Source organism: Zootoca vivipara, chromosome 9 (genome assembly GCF_965207765.1).
Source record: "Zootoca vivipara chromosome 9, rZooViv2.hap1.1, whole genome shotgun sequence".
Taxonomy (NCBI): Eukaryota; Metazoa; Chordata; class Lepidosauria; order Squamata; family Lacertidae; genus Zootoca; species Zootoca vivipara.
In genome coordinates, this window is record NC_142592.1 from 42,109,952 (window position 1) to 42,133,105 (window position 23,154).

A 23,154-nucleotide genomic window follows, 5' to 3' on the forward strand; every position below is an offset into this window, starting at 1 on the left:
GAAAAGAGAGCTAGGTGTCATCACTGTAGAAGCGATATTGTAAGCAACAGGATCTGAGACCATGCAGAGACAACATGTGCAGCAGCAGGCCAAGAACAGATCCCAGATGGATCCTGGTTGAGAGAGAAAACAAGGAAAACACCTCCCCACTCCTGTGGTAAAAAGGTAAAGTGGTAAAGGGACCCCTGACCATTAGGTCCAGTCGTGACTCTGGGGTTGCGGCGCTCATCTCATGTTATTGGCCGAGGGAGCAAGCATACAGCTTCCAGGTCATATGGCCAGCATGACAAAGCCGCTTCTGGCGAACCAGAGCAGCACAAGGAAACGCTGTTTACCTTCCCGCTGTAGCGGTCCCTATTTATCTACTTGCACTTTGATGTGCTTTCGAACTGCTAGGTTAGCAGGAGCTGGGACCGAGCAACGGGAGCTCACCCCGTTGCGGGGATTCGAACTGCAGACCTTTTGATCGGCCAGCCCTAGGCTCTGTGGTTTACCCCACAGTGCCACCCGCGTCCCCTACTCCTGTGGTAACACAGAGCTAAATCAAAAGGCATGCAAGGCCCATGGTCAGGGATGAGAGTTTCAGTGCAGTAACATCTGAAGGGTACATAATTGGCTAACTCTGGAATCCGCTGTAGGCAGAATCACAGAAATCTTGGGTATGGAAAGCCAAGCAGATAAGGGCAATCAATTGTAGAGGAGAATTTTGCAGAAAGTCCCAGGTTCAGCTCCCAACATTCCCAGCTAAAAGGATCTGAAGTAGGAGCTAATGAGAGAGACTTGTGTCTGAAACATATGTACTAATATTTATTTCCACAAAGATGTTTCTCCCACCTATTTATGAATATTGCAGCAGCATATCTTAAAGTTGCCTATTAAGTCCTATTTGAGAATGAGGGTTGATTCTACTATAGCCTCCTTAGCAACCATCCCTGCAGGTAGAGCAGTGGGACTAGGAGGAGGATAGAATTTCAACGGTTGCTATCAAGAACATTTGAAACCACACCCCTCTCATCACTGAGCTTGAGAACAGCTATTCAATGAAAGAGAAAGCATATGTAAGTTATTTTTAACTATAACAATTGAACAATGGAAAAAAGTTCCCTCATACTGATGGATTTACATTTCACCTAAGGTTGCCTTAGTCTGGTTTAGTCATGGGGGTGGGGGAAAGCAATTCTTTAAAAATCCAGAAAGCAGCATTTTTAAAAAATGAACAGAAAAATTCAGAATTCATAAAAAGGTATCCCAAAGCCTTAAACAGATTTAGAATATGACCTGGAGTATTTATTTGCCTTATGTTTAGTGAACAAAAAGTACATAGCAATTTTTATGCTATATAAACATCTAACATGTTTTCTTAGTCAAAAGTAATCAAGACTATAAAATACAATGAAACTGACGTTGGATCTTTGGATGAAGGGCAATACAGTCATACCACGGTTTACGTCTGCTGCGGTTTGAGTACTCTCAGTTTGAGTACTCCACGCACCCGGAAATGTTTAATTCCGGGTTCTGCGGCGCGCGGATGCACAGAAACGATCTGTGCAGTGCGCGCATGCGCAAAGCGACCTGCACACGCATGCACAGAAGTGCTCTATCGGCGCTTCGCACACGCGTGGAAGAGGCGCTCCATTTGAGTACTGCTCTGGGAGCAAACGGCTCCCTGGAACCAATTGCATCTGTAAACCAAGGTACCACTGTATACAAATTTAACAGCAGCAGCAGCAGCAGCAACAACTCCTCACACTTAATGTAGATTTGGCCACAATCTTGCAACACACCTCAAAATAAGTTTTAACTGAGCTCAACGGGATTTCCTGCTGAGTAAGACTGCATGCATAGAATTACACTCATAGTCTGACCAATTCACTCTTACACTGCAGGATAGAGTGGTAGAAAAAAAGTGGCTTTTGCTACCGCTCTATCCAGCCAATCACCTGATTCACCCAACAGCGCAGGAGCAATGTTTAAAATTTTATTTTACTTTGCTGCTGGTGAATCAGGGGGTCTGCAGGGTAGTGGGGTGGGGTGGAGATGCGCCTTTTGCTACTGTGTTGCTGGGCAAATCAGGCATTTGATGGGGGTAGCACTACAGAAAAAGTTGCCTGTCTTTTGCTGCTGCTGTGCCCAGCTGACTGCACCCAGTGGAGATGCTAGGTGCCAAGGGTGGCACCTGGATATCTGCATCCAGACACAAAAGGCTGGTTACCAGTTGCAAAATGTGACTGGCAACTGGCTAATTTCCAACACTGCCAGGGGCTTGGAGGAAAGCACTTGCACGCCAAGCAGGGAAAGGTCCTAGACACAATACATGTGCCCATACATCTAAAATAGGTCACAATAGGAACATAGCAAGTTGCAAAATGTGCCTAGTCCTTAGGAAGTATCAAATGCTGCATGGAAAGTAGCAATAAATTACTCTATAGAAACACCATCATTTAGTAGAAATAGAAGGCAAAGACTAGATTATGAAATGTCAGGGATAGGAAGATTTTAAAGCCATGATAGTGAAGGACAAAACCAAGAGATCTGGTATACTCTGAAAAGCAGTAGTTGCGGAGAATCCACACACCTTTGTTGTTCCAAATTTTTGTGTCAAAGAACATGACACATGAAAAGTTAACAGAGCATTTTCACCATTTAGCACATAAAGCCAAATCCAGTTCACCTTCAATTATGTACTCTCAATGGAACAGCCATCAGAGCCAGAAGAAAAGCCAATTTTCCCAAGGATGATCGTTTAATTAATCAACTCTTCTAACTGGATTCATAGTATTACTCAATATAGCACCAAAACACACACCAGTTTATATTCCAATTGCTTAATGTTGAATACTACTCCCATTATACATTTCTATAAGGTACATTCCAGTAGGAGTACAGAATGAAGTTTTCAATTTCATATCCTTTTTCATGTTGGAAAGTTGCATCCAATCAACCCAGCTGAAAATGAGGAGATGGACTAATAGGATGAGGGAAGTCAAAGACCAATGAATACACTGTCTGCTATAAATAAAGATGGACAGCTTTAATTGAGACTAAACTTTAAAATGCATTTAAATTTAAAAATAAACTAGGCGTACAATGAAATCTCAATTCAATATAAAGCAAAACATGTTAAAGCCTACACACTGATTAAGATCTAAATTCTGGTCTCTGACAAAACATAATAAAATACTTCTGTAGTTTAGTAAACCTCTCTCCCTCATTACACATGAACCAGGAAACTGTATTTTAAACTTGGGAGTTCAAACCAAGCTCTAAAACCAGACCCCATTTATAGTTCAAGATTAATCCAGTTTCCCAGTTCATAAGCAATGTGAAATTATCGCTTAACTAACTCCGAAGTCCCATTACAGATCACAAAGCAAAAGCAGGTGAATGTGGCCACATCTGTCCACAGTCTAATAACAAGGATTTGGGCTATAGCCTCTTAAAACTCAGTTACAGGCTGCTTTGCACTATAGGGCAGTGGTTTTCAACCAGTGTGCCATGACACCCTGGGGTGCCTTGAATGATGGTCAGCAGTGTTAGAAACTGGGATAGAACAGCTACGATCCAAATGACTTCTGGGACCTGGGTTGTGGGCACCAAAACAGAATGTCTAGTCACCACTGGAGGGGAGGGGAGGCAACACTTTTTATTATTTTGATAAGCATGAATTAATATGCAATTCACATAAGTGACACATTGTTAATATCACATTTTTAGCATAAATTTTTAATACATGTTTAATTCTGTGCTTACAATAAAAATATTGGTACCATACTTCAGGTTTCAAAACACTCTACTCATTATTGTTAAATACCTTAACATATAGTCAATCCTTAATATATATTTCTAGGCTTCAAAGCACATACATTTCAGTAATCCTTGAGTGTCAGCCAAGTGCAAAAAAATGGCACCCAGACTTTTTGAGGTGCTTGCAAATGGAGAATCTTTAAATGCAAAAATGTGCCTGGCGCCCTGCTAATTTTGAACCCTGATGGTCAGGGGTGCTGCGGGCAACACTGGCCACTGGCCCTCTTTCCTTCCCTTCCTCCTCTGATGCCCGCTTGCATCTCTGCCTCCCAAAGGCTTGCACAGCTGTTTATTGCAGCAGCCCTGGCTATAACTTCTACAGGTGAATGGTGCCTATGGGGGGCATCTCTCTTTGGGGTGGGGTGGGGCAGCTCAGAAACCAGGGCAGCAGCAATGGCTGCCCAGAGGACTACCAAGGAGAGGGGAGAGGAGGCTGGGGGAACCCTCCACAAGGGTGTTCAAAAAAGGATGAGAGGCGGTCAGCTTTTCAGGCAAGGGGTGACGTAACTGGGCTCCTGAGACCCACAGGGGTGCCTCAGAAAGATGTAGTTGGTTAAGGGAGCCGTGGACTCAAAAATGTTGACAACCTCTGCTATAGGGGAGGAATGTTCAACTGAAGTGAAACATGATGAAGACACGGGTAGGTAGCCGTGTTGGTCTGCCGTAGTTGAAACAAAATTTTAAAAATCCTTCCAGTGGCACCTTAGAGACCAACTAAGTTTGTTATTTGTATGAGCTTTCATGTGCATTGTATCTGAAGAAGTGTGCATGCACACGAAAGCTCATACCAATAACAAACTTAGTTGGTCTCTAAGGTACAACTGGAAGGAAATGTTTTTATTTTGTATGATCAAGACAGTAAGTCAGAAGTCACTAAGCTTTTTGATTCCATTTGCAATCAGAAGAAACTGTTGTAGGTACCCACCACCTCTTTTGAAATCTAATGGGGGGGCTGTATGCACCAGAGGAAGTCTCTGGGGGTGCATATGCATCTGCAGGTACCATGTTGTTGGCCCCTGAAAGTCATATCTTTATTATAGTGAGTTTCCTATCAGATGCACAGCCACCTAGTGAGTCCATATAAGTGATCTTGGAAAGGTAGTTGAAATGGGTGAGCTGGAAAAGGAGAATGGCAGCCATAAGGTAAAGGTAAAGGGACCCCTGACCATTAGGTCCAGTCGTGACAGACTCTGGGGTTGCGGCACTCATCACGCGTTATTGGCCAAGGGAGCCGGCGTACAGCTTCCAGGTCATGTGGCCAGCATGACAAAGCCGCTTCTGGCGAACCAGAGCAGCACACGGAAATGCCGTTTACCATCCCGCTGTAGCGGTACCTATTTATTTACTTGCACTTTGACGTCCTTTCGAACTGCTAGGTTAGCAGGAGCTTGGATTGAGCATCAGGAGCTCACCCCGTTGCGGGGATTCGAACCGATGACCTTCTTATTGGCAAGCCCTAGGCTCAGTGGCTTAACCCACAGCGCCATCCGCGTCCCTGGAAAAGGAGAATGGCAGCCATAGTAATAGCTAAATGGTATCTCCCATGTTCAGGGGCAGTACATAACAGAATGCCAATTGTGGGGGTAGGCGACAACAGGAGAGCTATTGCTTTAATGCCATGTTTATTGTCTTCCCAATACATTAGACTAGACAGGCCTCTGGACTGAATAAGCAGGGCTATGTGCTTATTCTGTACTCCTCTTTTCTGCCCTTCAATACAAGAACTTAGCAAAATATTATGATATGAATATTTACCATTAACCAGATAGCATGTACATCTACCTTCCATCTCATTAAGAAATACATTGCCCAGTAAGCACTAGCCATTGCATGTGGAAAGTTCTAAACACCTAGGGCCTTACACATGTTTATTCAGAATTCCATGTCCATGTTTGCTGCTTCTATCCAAGGGAGTGATTTACACACAGACAAAGATACCAGTCCTCATTTCCTAAGCAAACATCATTCTCACTGCATGTGGCTGCATGACCAGAGATTTTAGATTGTGCTCTTAGACTGTATAAAGTCTTTGTTTACTTGCAATTTACTTGTAATAGCAACCAGCATATTTGTTTAGAAAATGTGAATTTCTTTTCTAGATGATTTAAAATCAGTCACCTTAACCATAGCTTTCTGCACCCCTCTCCCGGGAAACAGTTCATATTAACCAAGTCTGTATGATGGCCTTCATGGCTCAAACAGTATCCATCATTTTTGCTGACTTCTAAAGACAAACAGTGTTTCATTATTATTATTTTAAATGGTTAATTCTATGCCCTTCTCTACATGATACAGAAATATGTGACACAGAAGCATGCCAGCTGCAATGCATACTTTATCAAGTTAACCCTCAAAACTGAGTCAAGGTTACTTTGTCTTAAGTAGGTCACCCACTTGAATACATGTGTGCACGCACACACAAGTACATAACAAGCTCAAGGAGGGAACACTCTCAATGGAACTAGGCTTGAAACAACATTGCTTAAAATACTGATAATTGTGTCATTAAGCTGTGTAAACTGGTTAAAAAACTGTTGCGATGCTTCAAGTTTTGCTTTACTTATGCTGTGTGCTGCAAAAAAACATTTCAAGTCAGTGAGGGGTATAAAGTCAGCTAAATGTTCTTGTAATTTATCAATTACAGCACTGAAATTCAGACTAGTGCCATCCTCTTGCTATAGAAATAAACATAATACAGAGTGAACACAAGGCCTTTCAGAAAGAGGGAGAAAATACATGACAATCAAAATTCACATTGTCCTATTCAATTCTACCCCACAGAGAGGTGCATTACATCACATTCACACAATGCAGGGGGAAGGGCTTGCCCACTGAAAGCAAGATTTACAATGATCCCCCATTGCTGAACTGCTTCCTTTGGAGAGATGTGAAACACAGGACTTAATTTTAAAGGGAAAGCATTTTAAATCCATGTAAGATACCATCTTTATTTTTCTTATGAGTTCTCATTTCAAACGGATTAAATATGTAAAATCAAAGTACTTATTTCACATTCCACTGTTGTTTTTTTAAAAAAATATTTGTGCCAACATTGCCAGATTTAAAACTTCCAGAAAAGAGGAGAAAGCCGCTAAAGGAAAGGATTCTAAAGCAGGAGACCATTTTCTCAACTGGCATTAACTAGTAAGATTGCCTCTTCTGAACTCTACATGCTATGTTTACAGAGCGCGACCATCTAGTTCCAATTGCAATCCAAATAAAATGCATCTGGTTGCAACGGAAAAGGGGGAAGGGATGCAGTCAAACAGGAGGAGGGGGCGCACCCGCACGCAAGAGAATGTGCACTCCTATACATTATGCATGGTAGATTTTGAACGTAGGCATCTTCCAAAATCTCGAACTGCTTCAATACTAATTCGAAAGCCGTGTTTTAAAAAAACGTGCAAACACTGCTGTATTGTTTTTGCCCTCTGAATCTCTTAAGAACTATAGGTTTATATAATATGTCAATCGTAGCAACAAGAATGCAAGACGATTTAATTTATGCTAATTTTTGCAGCAGATTTACAAGCCTCAAGTGTGTGTAGACGGCACTCTGAGAACCTTATGAAAATAAAAGATTTAACACATAAAGCTGGTTTCTATGCAAAGGTATTTTAAACGCATTTAAACCTCCCAAAATATGCCACGTATTTCTTTTAGATTTTTCTTTAAATCCTGGCAACTGCACTTGATCTAAGATCAAAGCGATTCACAGACGCTTACGCGAAGCAAACGTCGTGCTGCAATTATCAGACGAAACCGTCAAACTAAACGCACCCCCTAAAAAAGAAAAAATCAATACGCGACAAAGAAAGATAGAACTACTACTAACCTCATAAAGTGCAACAGTGCTTAAATCCAGCAAGTTGAGGCATACAGGGTAAAAATGGAAGTTAAGAGATCTCAAAAATGATTTTGCTATATTTCTATGATTTCAATTTGAAATGTTCAAAAGCCAGCAGAGACTCCGTCGGCCATCTTGGCTTGAACTCGCTCTCTCCCTCGCTCGCTCGCGCGCGCGCGCACACACACTCCCTCTTCCTCGCTCTCCCCCTCCGTCTTTATAAAGGAAGCAGCTTTTTGTGACCTTCAAATAGAGGCAGGCCATGTGACTCGCGCACGCTGTCAATCAGGAAGGAGGGTGGAAAGCTAGAATTTTAAAGGAAACGCAGTTCTTTCATTTTCTCGTGCACTCCCGTTTGTGAAAGCTGCAACAGCGCACGTTCTCTAGTATTCCTCAAGTGTATAATCAACAGTATTACACATACTAAAATAATAATCCCGTAAAAAACTGCAGTCGTTGTCGTCCCCCGTCTAGGACACATCATTGTAAGCTTCTCAATTTCACTTTGCATTTCTCACCAATGCTTACTAACACCCAAAAATATAAAAATCCACACGATACAATTAACTGGTAACAGCAATACCACCCCAAATAACATTGGTACTGTTATAATGTGTACCCCATCACTTCTGCCAGCTGCTCAATCAATAAAGGCAACAAACTGCCTGGTTAATGGCAGACTAAAATCCAGCTTTTCAAACAAACTCAAAGAGTTACTCTTTGCAATTTAAAATTACCAACACTTTAATCAAAATCACTCTTGAATATTCAGATTCCAAATGTATGGAAAAATGTATGGCACTGTGATACAAGTCACCATGACTGCAATATTACTCCATGTAGTCTTTACTCATTTGTATTCTTATAATTTAGCATAATCAGTAACTACTTGTATATTAAGGCACACAATACTGCAAAATTTTATACAGTGCTGCACAAAATGGCTTAAATTGTGTCATAATACAAAATATAAAATCAAAATTAAACTATCTCAAAAGTTAGAAGCCTGGAAATGTGAATATTTAATCAGACACTCAAATGACAGAGTGGGTGTCCAGCAAACTTCCCTGGGGGGAAAGAGCATAAGAAGAGCCCTGCTGGATCAGGCCAAAGGCCCCTCTAGTTCAGCACTTTGTTCTCACAGTGCACAGCCAGATGCCTATAGGAAGACTGCATGCATGTCTTGAGGGTAACAGCAGTCCTCCCATCCATTGCAATTTCCAGCAAGTAGTATTCAGAGACAGAGATATATAAGCAGAGGATCTCAAATTTGAAGGTCCTGTCCCATGTTAAGGAAAGGAACAGAAGATGCAATTGCCAATATCACAATGCCATTATACAAATTTTTGGTGCGACTGCACTTGGAATACTGTGTGCAGGTCCAGACACCTTGCCTCAAAAAGGATATTCAGAGCTGGAAAAGGGTAACAAAAATGATCAAGGGGATGGAGCAACTCCCATATCAGTACAGGCTGCAGTGTTTGGGACTTTTAGTTTAGAGAAAATGTGATATGACAAAAGTTTATAAAATTATGCATAGCATGAAAGAAACAGAGAAAAGTTTTCTCCCTCTATCATAACACTAGAAATGAGGGACATCAATAATGCTGAACACTGGAAGATTCAGGAAAGGTGAAATAACTTATTCATGCAGCATATAGTTAAACTATGGAACTTGCACCTACAGGAAGCAGTGAAAGCCGTCAACTTGGATGGCTTTAAAAGAGGGTTAGACAAATTTATGGAATAAAAAACTAATAGCCATGTTCATTTGGTCCACCATATGGTGGACTAGAAGATTTAGCTTCAAATCCCTTCTCAGCCATGAAACCCATGACTACCCCCCCCCCCGGCCCTATGACAAACAGGAAGGCACTAACAACAGGAAGAAATAGGGAGCAGACTTCCATGTGCACAGGAAAACATTATGCCCAAAAAGTTAAGCATAAACCTTGCTTTGGAGACACTCCTGATTAACACTTATCAACCTAGTTTGTAAACCACTGTTGCCACAATAGTGCAAGCTGCAACAATGGTTTACAGAAAAAGTTGAGAATTATTATGAAATACGTTCGCTCTAACACATTTTTACCTGTGCTCCTGAAGGTCTCCTCCCTATCTCTTCCAGACAGTATCTGAAGCCTGTTCCATTCCACAGGACTTTTGTATGGTGTGTGTGAAAGGTCTATTAGTAAACAGCAAAACATAGTCCCGAGTCCTTCTGAGGAAGTGGGAAATGCAATACTATTAAAGTCTTAATTCTAATATAATTTCTTCAGCTGAACTTACCATTGATTCTAATAATTATTCACATATAATATCTTCTAGCAACTAAGAGGTGCAACAGTTAATGGTGGTAGGAGCAGGTACTTAAGAGTAGATGCTCATTTGTAAGTGCTCAATTCCTTATTAGGCAAACAGATCTCACTCTTCCAAATGCCCCCAATGTGCCACACATACCTGCAAATGCTTCTAAATTTGCACCATATCCACAAATTGTCAACTACTTCAAAGTGTGAAATAGTTCATTAACAATCCTGTTCCATAAAAAAAACCTTTCTTAGTTCCAGAAGTATAACACATTTTCTGTATTTTTAAAAAAACCTACCTTCAGGAAATGTTTTCCACTCCCCTTACTCCAAAATAGTAGTTGGTCTGTTTGAAGACCAATTGGGAAAAAATACAAATGCAACATTAGAACCAATTTAAATAAGCAGTGAGAAAGCATTCCACTTCATCAGAACTCTTTTTCAGGCTGTATAAATTAAAGATAATTGTTACTTGTCATTTAAAAATCAGCTCAATGTACTAAATTGAACTTGTAGGAGATGCAGGGGAGGAAGTTGTTGCAAGATACTTTCTACCCCAGAAGTTTAGGGCATTAAAGATCAAAGCCAGCACGTTGAAATGTGCCAGGACAACTAGAAATGTATGTTTCCAGCAACATATCACAGTTAGCAGGTCTATTATCAAGTTCTATGCCATCTGAACCTTCAACAGGCACCAAAGCAAAAATATACAGCATATCATTATCAATCTGAAGAAGCCTGCCCCTCCAAATGCTTTGCACTACAGCCCACATAATCTCTATGCTGGTTGAGGCTACTTTGAGACAAGGGCACAAAGCTGAAGCATATAGGTTAAATATGGTTCTGCAACTGTTGTACTACAACACCCCAAAAGACTACAGGCTATTTGTAGAGAAGGCTATTAAATAGCTTTTATATATTAAAAACATAAAATACAGTAGTAAACTAGCTCAGCCCAGTCAAGAGGCACATAAAAGTCTGAACCTGGCTAGGCCAAAAAGAAAGGTCTCACCACTAATTAGGGCAACAGGGTGATTCCTACAGACCCTAAACTGCAAAAGTTAAATAAGAAAGGGTGGCAAACTGCCACAGCACCACCAGCAGGATGGGCAGGGATCATTGTGGTGTCAGCTGCTTTGGAGCTTTCTTTTACTGTATGTTTGGTTTTTAACAGGGACCATTTCACTTTTCATATTGTAGTTCCTCCAACTTTAGAGAAATAAATGATTTTCACCCTCTCGAAAGTCTTCCCTCTCCCACATCTTTCTATCTTTGTATGTATGTATGTATGTATGTATGTATGTATGTATGTATGTATGTATGTATGTATGTACCAAAAGCAACCTATAAATAAGGCACCAATAAATTACAATGCTAGAACAGCCACAGAATCTTGAAGAAACATATCAGAATACAAGAGAAGATTTCAAAGGTTGTGACCCAAAATAAAATAAAGCAAATATATATATGAGAAACAACTTAACAAGAAACAACTTAAAGTGTAGCTGGCAATTAGCTTATCACCAATGTGAGAATGGCAGGGGAGGGAGGAGACAAGGAACAGCAAAGGAAAGATGAAACCATCACATTTTTAACAGAAACTGAAAACAAATGTTTAGTTATTGGTTGGTGTGGGCAGCATATAAACACAGAATGCTCCTCTATGAGTCAGTTTCCATGGATTTTGGCTTAGGTTGTAACTGTGTAGGCCAAGCTTGCTACTTATGAGTAAACAGTACGGTATGCAGACCTTTACAACTAAACTCTGCCTCATCATTTATATGATGCACTTACACTGTGGGTTGTTCACACACAATTCTGCATTTCAGGACAAAAAGGAACGCTTGTCCACTACAAGAACTACAATAGTTGCATGATATTTGCTTTCACACAAAAAAGCAGCTGTGTGATGGACGTGGCTATGCAAATAAAGCATTTGTTTTAGTTTGTCTAGAAAGTCTAATCAGCATCAGAATCCTGAGCAGGCCTAAAGCAACTGAGCCAGAGTAGCTTTGCAACTAGACTATTGGTTATGAGTACTAGAGCAATGTCAAACTTAGCAAGTTTGAAGATCATTAAAGGTAAAGGGACCCCTGACCATTAGGTCCAGTCGTGACCGACTCTGGGGTTGTGGCGCTCATCTCGCTCTATAGGCTGAGGGGGTCGGTGTACAGCTTCCGGGTCATGTGGCCAGCATGACAAAGCTGCTTCTGGCGAACCAGAGCAGCGCACGGAAACGGTACCTATTTATCTACTTACACTTTGATGTGCTTTCGAACTGCTAGGTTGGCAGGAACTGGGATCAAGCAACGGGAGCTAACCCCGTCACAGGGATTCGAACCGCTGACCTTCTGATCAGCAAGTCCTAGGCTCAGTGGTTTAACCACGGACATTAAATCTGGTTTATCATCTGTAGTAACTATAAACAAAAAAACTCACTAATAAAATGATAAACCAATTCTTATCAATATGTCTATGCAAGCAGGGGCGTACCCAGGATCAAAACTAGGGGGGGCAAGGGGCGGGGCCAAGGCACGGGAGGGGAGGGGCCACAAAGTGGGAATGTGGGCGGGGCTACAGAGCCCAGGTGAAATCAAAATAAACCTGAAGCGACGGCGGCGAAGGGGAGAAAACCAGCGGCCGCCTAGAGGAGAAGAGGGAAGTCTGGGGGTGGGCGGGGGGGGGAGAGAAGGGAACCAGGCTTGGATCGGGGCCTCCGCGGAGGTCTGGAGCAAAGCCCCGGCCTCCGCGAAGCTATCCGAGGCTCCGTTGCTGCAGCGGTCTCAGGCGCTGAACGACTCCCGACGTTCGGGAGACCTTTGAGCACAGCCGCGCTGTGCGCATGCGCCCTGCACGGCGGCCGCCGGAGTCCACAGCCGCGCTGTGCGCATGCGCCCCGCTTTGCGCATGCGCAAAGGTCTCCCGAACGTCGGGAGCGTCAGCCCTTGCCCCCTCCCACACAGCGCGGCTGTGTGGACTCCGCACGGCTCGGGCGCAAGAGACTGCTGCGGGCGCCGAACTCGCGCTCCGCTGGGCTGTCCTCCGCCTCTGCCCACCAGCCCCGCCGGCAGCGCCACTCTTGCCCGCAGCTGCCCGACCGGCCCTGCCTCTAGAGTAGGGCAGCGGCCCCTCCCTGCCCCGCGGTGGGTACGCCCTTGTATGCAAGCTGTTGCTGGGTCAAAGACCTTTGGGGATTTGGCTCTGAACTTTATCAGAAATAAATTATATATGGAAGCTAAGAATGCATGGTATTTTACCGCTGTAAACCACTGATGGGAGCTTGAATGAAAAAATGGGAGCTTGAATTTCACAAAAAAATGTTATTTCTTAAAAACTAGAGCCTCTTTTCAAGTTTAAACACACAATCCTTCCTAGCATTGGAAAAAAATTGTAGCCATCTTGTAAGTTCTTAGATCTACCCCCACCCACCTCAAAACAACTACTACCTGAAGAGCCATTTTTAATTAACTGAAACAACTGCATACATCTTGGAAACTATTCATCCTAAACCTCTTGAACTGATGACTCATCGCATGCATCTTGTCACTATCCAGTACAGTATTCAATCGTCTTCCTTTTTCCACTACAGTACAATCTAGTAGTCATCAGTTGGCAGTAATCAACTCAAGAGTATGGTACATAGAGCAACAGAATGAATAAGGGTAAGAGAGGAATAGAATGGTTAAAAACAGAACAGAACTACCTATTTTGGTGGATACTGGGGAAAATCCAAGGCTCTTTCCTGCAGCACTTCTGATTTTGTTACAGCTGTATATGACTCAAAAGGAAAAGCACATTGCAGCTCAATATGTCTAATGCCTTAGTAAGCACTACACCAGAGAAGTGAGAATGAAAGGTACGAGCATCTGTATGTGAAAGGGGTGTGTGCACACTTGCATGAGTAAGTTGAGGAAAGTACATCACATCAGTGCCAGACAAACTAGAGTCACTAGACCATTCCTCTTCCATTGGAATGTTCTAACCAGACTATACATCTACATCAATCATCATCATCCAAAACCTTGGCTCTTTCACCCATTATATCAACAACACACATTACCCCTCCCCAAAAAGGGATAACAAGAGTTACTTAGGAGTTCCCTGCAGCATGGACATGCCATCATGTATCGCACAACAAACATTTTACTATTCAGTTCAAGGACATGATAAAAGCAATGCATGGGTGTGCTACATTGTTTTCACAACATACCATTGCAAGCCCCCAATTTTGTTTTCATTTGTTTTAGCTACACTAGCCTTCTAAATAACCAGACATTTACAGATTCTTACTAATATAGTGTGGTATGGCAGTTACCAGGTCACTTGACAGTGTACTGAGGTATCACAGCTGATTGATGAGCTTCCTTATAATAGTTACTGTTTATGTGATGTTTCTCTTGCCTCCATTGAGACAGAAGGAATAACCACCTGTGTGAACCTACTGTATATAAAAAGGTCCGGACATCATGAATCCTATTTTTTCTTCTGCGTCAAAAGCTCATGAAGGGACTATTTTAGTAAATGAATTTTGCCACTACTAGATAAAGGGGCTTTCATTTGAATGCCTACTTCATTTGTACAGTCACAATCAAGAGCTTATATTAGCACATTTACTTCAAAAGCAAATGCTTTGATGGGAAATGGAATTTCAGGTAAAATACAGTACTCTTTCTGCATGACATGGAAAAGCTCAAAAGTATAATAATAATAATAATAATAATAATAATAATAATAATAATAATAGTAATATATTTATACCCCGCCCATCTGGCTGGATTTCCCCAGTATCTGGAGGGAACCCTGTATAAAAAGGGAAGCTTTTTAAGGTTCAATGTTTTATTATGCTTTTATATATGTTGGAAGCCACCCAGATTAACCCAGTCAGATGGGCAAGGGTACAAATAATAAATTATTATTATTATCTTTCATTCTTTAGAAAAATACCAAGAGAAATCAGTCCAATAATTACGCACAAAGACTACCTCCATACTGAGCTGTTATTCTACTTACCTCAAAGCTCAGTATGATACAGAATGCAGTTCCACACAGAGAAAAATCATGGGTCAGCATGTGATGACCTCAACATTTTCCTGTACTGGATCAGTTCAGCTGTGGGATAAGGAAGTCCTAGGTACTAATCGGTATAACCATATAACTCACATGACAGCTTTGAGCAAGTTAATAAGATGTTGCTGGATGCTACTCCCCACAAATGCATGCTGTTCACATGCTTCCTCCCTCAATTCCCTCACAACATGTAGAAGTGAACATCAAAACCATAGCCATTGAACAGAGGTCACTCCTAACCCTCAATACTGAAACCATTGTTTCCCCAGCAGAGGAAAACAAACATCTAAAAAGCCTTATTCTGTGCCTGATTTATGTAAAAAGATTGTTAATTTCACTCTCATTAAAGAGTTCATTATACAAAATAAACCACACTCTTATAGGAATGATTAACAGTGTAGACCCCAGTTTCTCCTAATCCAAACTTAAAACCCATCTTCCAATGCGACCCATCTTATATATATATAAATGTTCCCACTGCATGCGTGGATGTCCCAGCCTTTCACCGTAACCGCTGAACTGAATTCCAACAAATTAGGGCAAAGCGTACCTTGCCCATCAGGGATGGATCTGGAGTAAATCCCCCCCCAAAAGCACACCTTTCACACCTAAAATGATTAAACACAAAAAAGTGGCGCCCAAATTATGCATCACCAGCAGAAGTTCTGAAGACTCCAACAGCATCCTATAGAAAGACAGATCGCACCCTGCTGCCTCCAAAGCGGCACCACCAGATGACATCACAAAATTCCGCAGCAACCAACTGAAAACAGGCATTTTGCAGCAACAAGGCCCAGCATTGCCAAGCAGACTGAATAGGCCGCAGCAGACTAGGCCACTTTCCAGACTAGGCCAAGTGGAGGTAGGGGCCTGCCTGGGGGGTTGGGGGGGCAAATAGGGCGCAGGGATAGGTAATGGGGAGGGGGGAGACACAGGGATGAAACCTGCCCTCTCCACAGTATCTCGCCTCAGCTTTGCAGACTAGGCCACTTTCCATACTAGGCCAAGTGGAGGTAGGGGCCTGCCTGGGTGGGGGATGGGGGGGCGAAAAGGTCATAGGTTGGGACAGGGTGGGCCCAATCACAGGGATGAACCGGGGGATGGGGGGAGGAGGGACAGAACAGGGTAGGGGGAGATATAGGGATGCGCCTATGTAAACATAACACACGAAAAACAGGGGGACTCTGAAGGTGAGGGGAGTCTGAAGTGGGACTCTGAGGCTCCATTTAACAAACTGAGCCACTGCAACGCGTGGCAGGGCCAACTATATATATATATATTGCTCATGTTCTTTTTTCTTTTTGCAAGGAGGAGTAAGAATCAAGGAAACAAAAATAGTAATGCAACTGCTGATACAACTTAATTCAGTCACCAAGTCTCAGAAATGGGCAGAAATCCTCCAGTTCAAGACTAATGATATAACCAGCTTTCTCCCAATCTGATGCCTTCCAAGTGCTGGGATGCTGATCTCCTATCAGACCCAGCCAGCATGGCCAATAGTCATGGATGATGGGAGCTGTAGTCTAAAACATATGAAGAGCACAAGGATGGGGGAAAGGCTGATGGAGGCCATGCATACTCAAGCCTCCACATACTCAAGTCATGCATACTCAAGCCTATTTTAAAGTATGACTATGAAAGTAGGAGAGGTAGAAAATTATGATAGACTACATTAGATAGTCATGTACATCCTAAGAATTACATTTATTAACTCTCCAGAAACCTTAAAAAAGCACATTCTTGTTATTCCTGCACAACTTTAGACTGCTGCAACTTCAGAGTGGAATCTACTGTAGACAACCAAACGAATTTAAATGCATTTTAAAACAGGTGTGTATTTTACTATTTTCTGCCAAATTTGTAATGAGTGCTCTATGCCCCATCCAGAAGTTCCTGCTCCTTAGACTTTATCCAAAAAAACAGAGCAACTATCACACTTTAATGGCAAAAAGAAAAAAAACAACCATTGCTATCAGCAAAAAGTAGGAGACGTTAAAAGATAAAGTTACACATGTTAGTTGAAGTTTTGTCTATTATAAAATATCCTCAATTTCAAAGCCCAAGGGTTTCTGAGAGTGCAATTGCATAGCCTCTGGGAGCCATAGGATATTGTATTGCACCAAGGAGGACCACTCTTGGGAGTCTCTTAGTGAGACTGTGGAAACTCTGCAGCCAGCACACAACAGCAGTAAAAGGGAAAAGGTGTCTGTATGGGAAGGATTAAATCCACAGGATCCAAAGCCCTCCCATCCCCCAACACACCCCTGAAAGGGATGGAAAGCATGCTAGTCCTAAAGCTGGTTGGTCTTTGTTTTTCCTCCATCTTCCCACAACTTTTGTGCTAGCTGCGACAAGATCAGTAGGTCTTTGCATTATCTTCTATCACAGATTCTTCCTTCCCTGGCACTAGTAGATTTTTTTTTGTCATGAGTAGAAGTAGTCCAAGACAGAGTTCTCTTAAAACAAACCAAAAAAATGCAAGTGATACAGAAGCCTGAAGCAAATCAGGAGTATGGATTCAACACTTTCATAACCAGCTCTTTTTCCAGTACCCACACAGTACTTAGCTAGTGAAAGTGTGTGTGTGTGTGTGTGTGTGTGTGTGTGTGTGTGTGTGTGTGTGTGTGTGTAAATATTAGAATAGAACAGAATAGAATAATCACCATGAATAGCAGCATGTATTTCACTGAAGGTGCTGGAAAATATAGGAAAAGGTAGAACTGCAGATGGTATTGTTTGGAAATGTATCAGAAAACTGTAACATCACAAGAAGCAAAAAATTGTATTGAGTCTTTCTGGTTTCAATTACAGCAGTGTGTAGGAAATCACAGGTTTCATTCCTATTACCATGAGAGAAGAGGATATTCTTTTAAAAATGTTTAGATGAATTGAAGGCATTTTATACATTAAATAGAGCTGGTGAGATAAATATGCAGTAACCTTTTCCACTGCCCATGCCTGCTAGTGCTGACGGGAGTTGGAGCCCAACAGGTTTCCTTATCCCTGAGCTAGACCCACCTCACTGCTGGCACAAAGCCCCAAAGAAGTTGTCCTTGAGGGAATGTGGTCTTCTGACTGGAACAGGTTACCCATCCATAAGCATATAAAAGAATATGTTTATTACCTGCAAACCCACCATCTCTTTTGGGGTGAGAATCAGTAATATTGAAGAACATCCAAAGTGTGGAGGAGGAGGGAAGAGAATCAGTGATAGATCACTGAGTATCATACAAGAAGGGGGAAAAAACACTGAGAGGGAAAAGAGCAGCTGTGCACTGTTGGGAGGGGTAGAGTGCAGAGACAAGGATGTTGGGCAGCTTAAAGGGTTGAGGGCTAGGAAGTTCAATGTATGCCTACGAGGGAGGAAAAAAGAAGACAGGGTACAGAAGTTGAGCAGCTGGAAGAGGACAGAAGACCATGTGAATCTAAGAAGAATGGGTGGAGGAATAAAAGGCTAATGCATCCATCAATGCAACCACATACCTTCTTGTGGTACTGAGCATGTAAACAATTTTCTCCTGCAGAAACTGTAAAATCAGAGTGCACTGCCAAAAACAGGTCACTATGCTACCATACTGGAATACATGTTAATGTCTGGGCATATTAGAAGCGGGAAATCCAAATTTAGCTTTGAAAGGTAAGGCCCACATTTGAGAAAGGATACTTTTAAATAAACTTCATAAACTTAATAGGAAGGCCCTACCATGCATACTGCTGTGATTTCTCTAGCAAAGTGATATAAAGTTGCACGTACACCACTGGCAATATGGTATGTTCTCCAGGAAAGGCCACCCTACACATGTCAATCCAAAAGTAAGTTCTACTGAGAGGAATTTAATGCAGCACTATGACAATCATTCCATCAGCCCAAGCATTTCAGCTTGCCAGACAGAACGATCCCTCTTCTCCTCTCTTCCCTGTGCTGTTCTGGGGGTTCTTTTAACACACACACCAAAGCCAATTGGGGGCAGGGGGAAATGCATTGCCCTAGCAAGTCCTTGTCTGGGCTTCCATGAGCGTGGCTCATTAGTTGAACCTGGCACACTGTGTTCAATTGGGCGTACTCCCTAGTAAGTGTGTTTAGGATTAGAACCTTTATTTTGGCCACTTAAGATATTATGATTTTATGACAAAACTGTGAATATGTTAAAAAGGAAGCAATGCTTCAGACACATTTATCCTGCATGTTTTGTATAATTTACTGATTAAGGCCCTTTTTAAATAAACATGACTCACTGTTTGTTTTCTTCACCAGGAGGTGGAGTCTTGCCATGCCCTTCCATTACAAAATCCTCATGTTCCATCTGCGAAGGCAAGCATTGCAGGTCAGCATTGATGGAGCAAAACACATTTTGTCCAAAGTGGCCCTTTTCCCTATCAGAATTTAACACCAGTTTCCATTGTTAGCTCTAACCAAGAGATTGCCATTTGAAGTTTGACAAATGCACACCCCACGGTCATATTGCCACTCTCATGGTTAGCACTCATAGTTATGATAAGGCAAAACATGAAGAAGAAAGTTTTATATGTTGAAACATGAAATGAGTAAATATGGGACCTAGATTCTTTACTTTTTCATATAAGGGCTTCCAATTTTTTATTCTGTATAAGTTGATTATGTACACTGAGATGTGTTTTTCTTTATTAAAAATCAACATTTGTCCAACCATTCTAAATTTGGTATAGAGAATTCTCCTCAGTGAAGTCAGAATTTCCCAAGCTTAATTGGACACAATAGCCAAATGAGTGTAATTTAAACGTTGGGGACAGGAAGGATTCTTTCCTCCAGGCATTACCCATCTTCTTTTAAGAAGGCTTTAATATCTGCCCAAGTGGTCGATGCTTTCAAAACTTTAAATGTGTTACTGAGGTTTGCCTTTCATTTAGTATTTAAAGTCCATTGTGGACTTTCCATCTTCCATGCTATACAACTATATTACGCATGCTCAGTGGCAACAGTCACTATGGGTGGAGCAGTGGGTGTCAGGAAATTTGATTCACACTGATACGGCCAAGGTACTGTGTCACCCCAGGAGAGATTAAAATGTTGCTGTCATTCCCTCCCCTCATAGATTAGAAAGATGTTCAAGTAGGAATAGTGAGGGTTTAACAAACCTTGATTTGGGGACACAGGCAGAGACTGAAAGCAGATGGGAAAGCAGAGGCTGGGCAACATGTTGTGTGAGGGGAAGCTAGTGTGGAGGAAGAAAAATATGGATGTGGAAATGGTCTCTTGTGAAAGGGTGAATTTTTGAAACTCTTTTTGCAAATAATTCGCAGATCTTCCACAACTTATGATGTGGCTGAAGGCCACATCCTGCCCTGGCATCCACTGTCTAGTTCTCACTGAGATGGCAAACCTATGTCTGGTGTTCATCACTTCAGACTGCAAATAAAGACTCAAATAACTGAATGCTTCTCCAAACAAACAAAATTTCCTTTAATACTAGCATATTAAAGAAGAGGCAAAGCTAGAAACCTTAGCACTAACATTATATAGAGCTACAGGAGTAGCTGCATAATTAAGGCATTTCACATTTTCTAGTACTGTAAACTACCAAATATTTTCCTTATGAAAACTGAGATTGGTCACATCACTATTTTTTTTAATCATGGAGCATCTCTTTGGTGATGAGTACGTCCTACCCAAATTCCAGAGATTAGATGAAAAATGGCTGAAATACACCAGCTAAAAAAACTGGAACATTACCCATCACCTGGGCGTGACTACCAGTTTGTTTTTGTTGGTTAAGAAACAACGTTTCAATTTAACTGTTAGGAAACACAGATGACTCTTGGTCCCTTCCAATTCTACGATTCCAAATCTCCCGTTTCTCCCTCCACGGTTAGTGTTCCATGTGCTGCAATCTTACTAAGCATGAATAGAATTAAGATTGTAAACTCTGGTTTCCAACTAATCATGACTAGTACTAGCTTCAGTGCATCTGGTTATAGACAAGAAATTATACAGCATTACGCTTGCACCAGACCATGTATTTGTTCACAGATTTGTAACTGTGTGCTTAAGTATTTGATAGGGTCTGCTTTCAGAATAGACATGAAGCAGGGATAGGCAAAGAGGTGTTCTGCAGATGTTGTTTGACTTCCAACTCCCATTAGCCCAAGTAAGCATGGTAAGATACGAATTGTACTCAACAACATCTGGAGGGCATCATGTTGGCTACTCCAGTGACTTAAAAGATTTAAAGTATTTTCCTTCTTGGTTGTTTCTGAAGCTATTTACATGTGCCACCTCTAGGGCTGGGTAGTGTGATGTCCAATACAGTACTCCTGTACATGTTATTAGAATTCCAGATTTCAGTTCTCTAGCAAACTGGGCCATATATTTCAGCTTTTTACTGTGTCCAGAAGTACCTTAACAGTGGTGTTGCTAGATACCATATACTCGAGTATAAGCCGACCCGAATATAAGCCGAGGCACCTAATTTTACCCCCCCCCCACAAAAAGGGGAAAACTTATTGACTCAAGTATAAGCCAGTTCACCATACCACAAACCAGCAGAGGAGGAAGGAGCAGCCTGAAAGGGCTGCTTTCAGGCTGCTTGTTCCTTCTCCGCCAACAGCGGCAAAGGCAGCGGAGGAGGAAGGAGCAGCCCAAAACAGCTGCTTTCAGGCTGCTCGTCCCTCCGCCACCACCCGCTTGACTCAAGTATAAGCTGAGGGTTTTTTTTAGCATAAAAAATACACTGAAAAAGTTAGCTTATACTTGAGTACCTGTATATACAGTACTTAAAAGTCTAAGGGCACAGGTCCATGACCCATGTGCATAAAATATTATGCTAATTTATATGCTTAGATGCAAATTTAGGGTTACTTTCGAATGCGGAAAAACAATTACTCAACAAATGTTTTGCACTAGTGGGTACACTCTGAATTTTTAGAGGGTTGGGGGACCATTCACAAAATGGTTGAAATGGGGAGCATGTTATAACACAAAATTACAGAAATGACCATCCCTGACAATTTTATTCCATGTCCTGCTGGTTCTGAATATTGAGAACGAACACACACACACACACACACACACACACACAGAGAGAGAGAGAGAGAGAGAGAGAGAGAGAGAGAGAGAGAGAGAGAGAGAGAGATGCTGCCTAACAATTACTCAGTACCAGGAAAAATACAAGGTAGCTACACCTCTCTCATTTTACCCATAACTTACTTTCTAGGAAGGTTACAGAATTACTTTTTAAAAAAGGAGGAGATATGATGGCCATCTTCAAATATCTAAAGGGATGTAACATGGAAGATAGAGCAAGCTTGTTGTCTCCTGCTACTGAGGGCACAATACAAACCAATGGCTTCAAGGTACAAGAAAGGAGATTCCTAGATAACACCAGGAAGATCTTTCTGACAGTAAGATCTGTTCAACAGTGGGATGTGGTGGAGTCTCCTTCCTTGGAGGTTTGTAAGCAGAGGCTGGATGGCCATCTTTCTTGGATGCTTTAGTTGACTCTTAGTCACAGAGTTGTAGGTTCAAGCCCCACATTGGGCAAAATATTCTTGCACTGCAGGGGGTTGGACTAAATGACCCTCAGGGTCCCTTCCACCTCTACAATTCTATGATTCTATAATTAAGACATAGGTACATGCTTTTAAAAGCCACACCAGTTACGGGGTACATGAGGGCATACAATTAAAGAATAAACCTAAAGAATTGCTGGAAATAAGGTTTAACAATATTTCTTGGTCTTCAAGCCATGCATGATTCATAATAGGCACTTCCTTTTCTGATCCAAGTAGACTAATAAATTCTACAAATCCCTTACCTTTTAAAATTTCACTGACTATTCATTCTCCATATTTCTCTAACCACTTCAGCCCTATGGCATTGCCAGAGTTCTTAAAACTCAGGAGCCTCTGCTTTAAGTATGAGCCTAACACCTTGCTGGGCTTTAGAGATAAGCTCTTATCATCTCCAGACATCCACTGTTTGGTTGTGCAACATGAGATGGCCAATTTTAAACTCCTGTCTTGCATAACCAATAGGAAAACTGTCATTACTTGCTGCTTTACAAATGTTAGAATCCAATTTATCTAAATTCACTTTAAAAACTTATTATAAAGATGAAAGAAACCTGTCATAGGTCAAAGAATAAATTAAGA

At 41.7% G+C, this 23,154-nt stretch overlaps 1 protein-coding gene across 22 annotated transcripts in view; it reads right to left on the bottom strand.

Moving 5' to 3' along the window:
• TNRC6B (trinucleotide repeat containing adaptor 6B) overlaps positions 1–23,154 on the bottom strand; it is a 100,755-nt gene that overhangs the window by 62,489 nt on the left and 15,112 nt on the right. For 11 of the 22 annotated variants that reach the window (XM_088676635.1, XM_035128446.3, XM_088676634.1 and 8 more), the window contains one exon: positions 19,264–19,331. The exons of 6 other annotated variants lie outside the window; for them this stretch is intronic. In XM_088676635.1, coding sequence (XP_088532761.1) covers positions 19,264–19,331 — 68 coding nt within the window. Of the gene's footprint in view, positions 1–7,639; positions 7,873–19,263; positions 19,332–20,142; positions 20,220–22,817; positions 22,873–23,154 lie in introns of those variants that run through there. 5 more of the 22 variants (XM_088676627.1, XM_088676629.1, XM_035128455.3 and 2 more) reach the window with 5 other exon arrangements.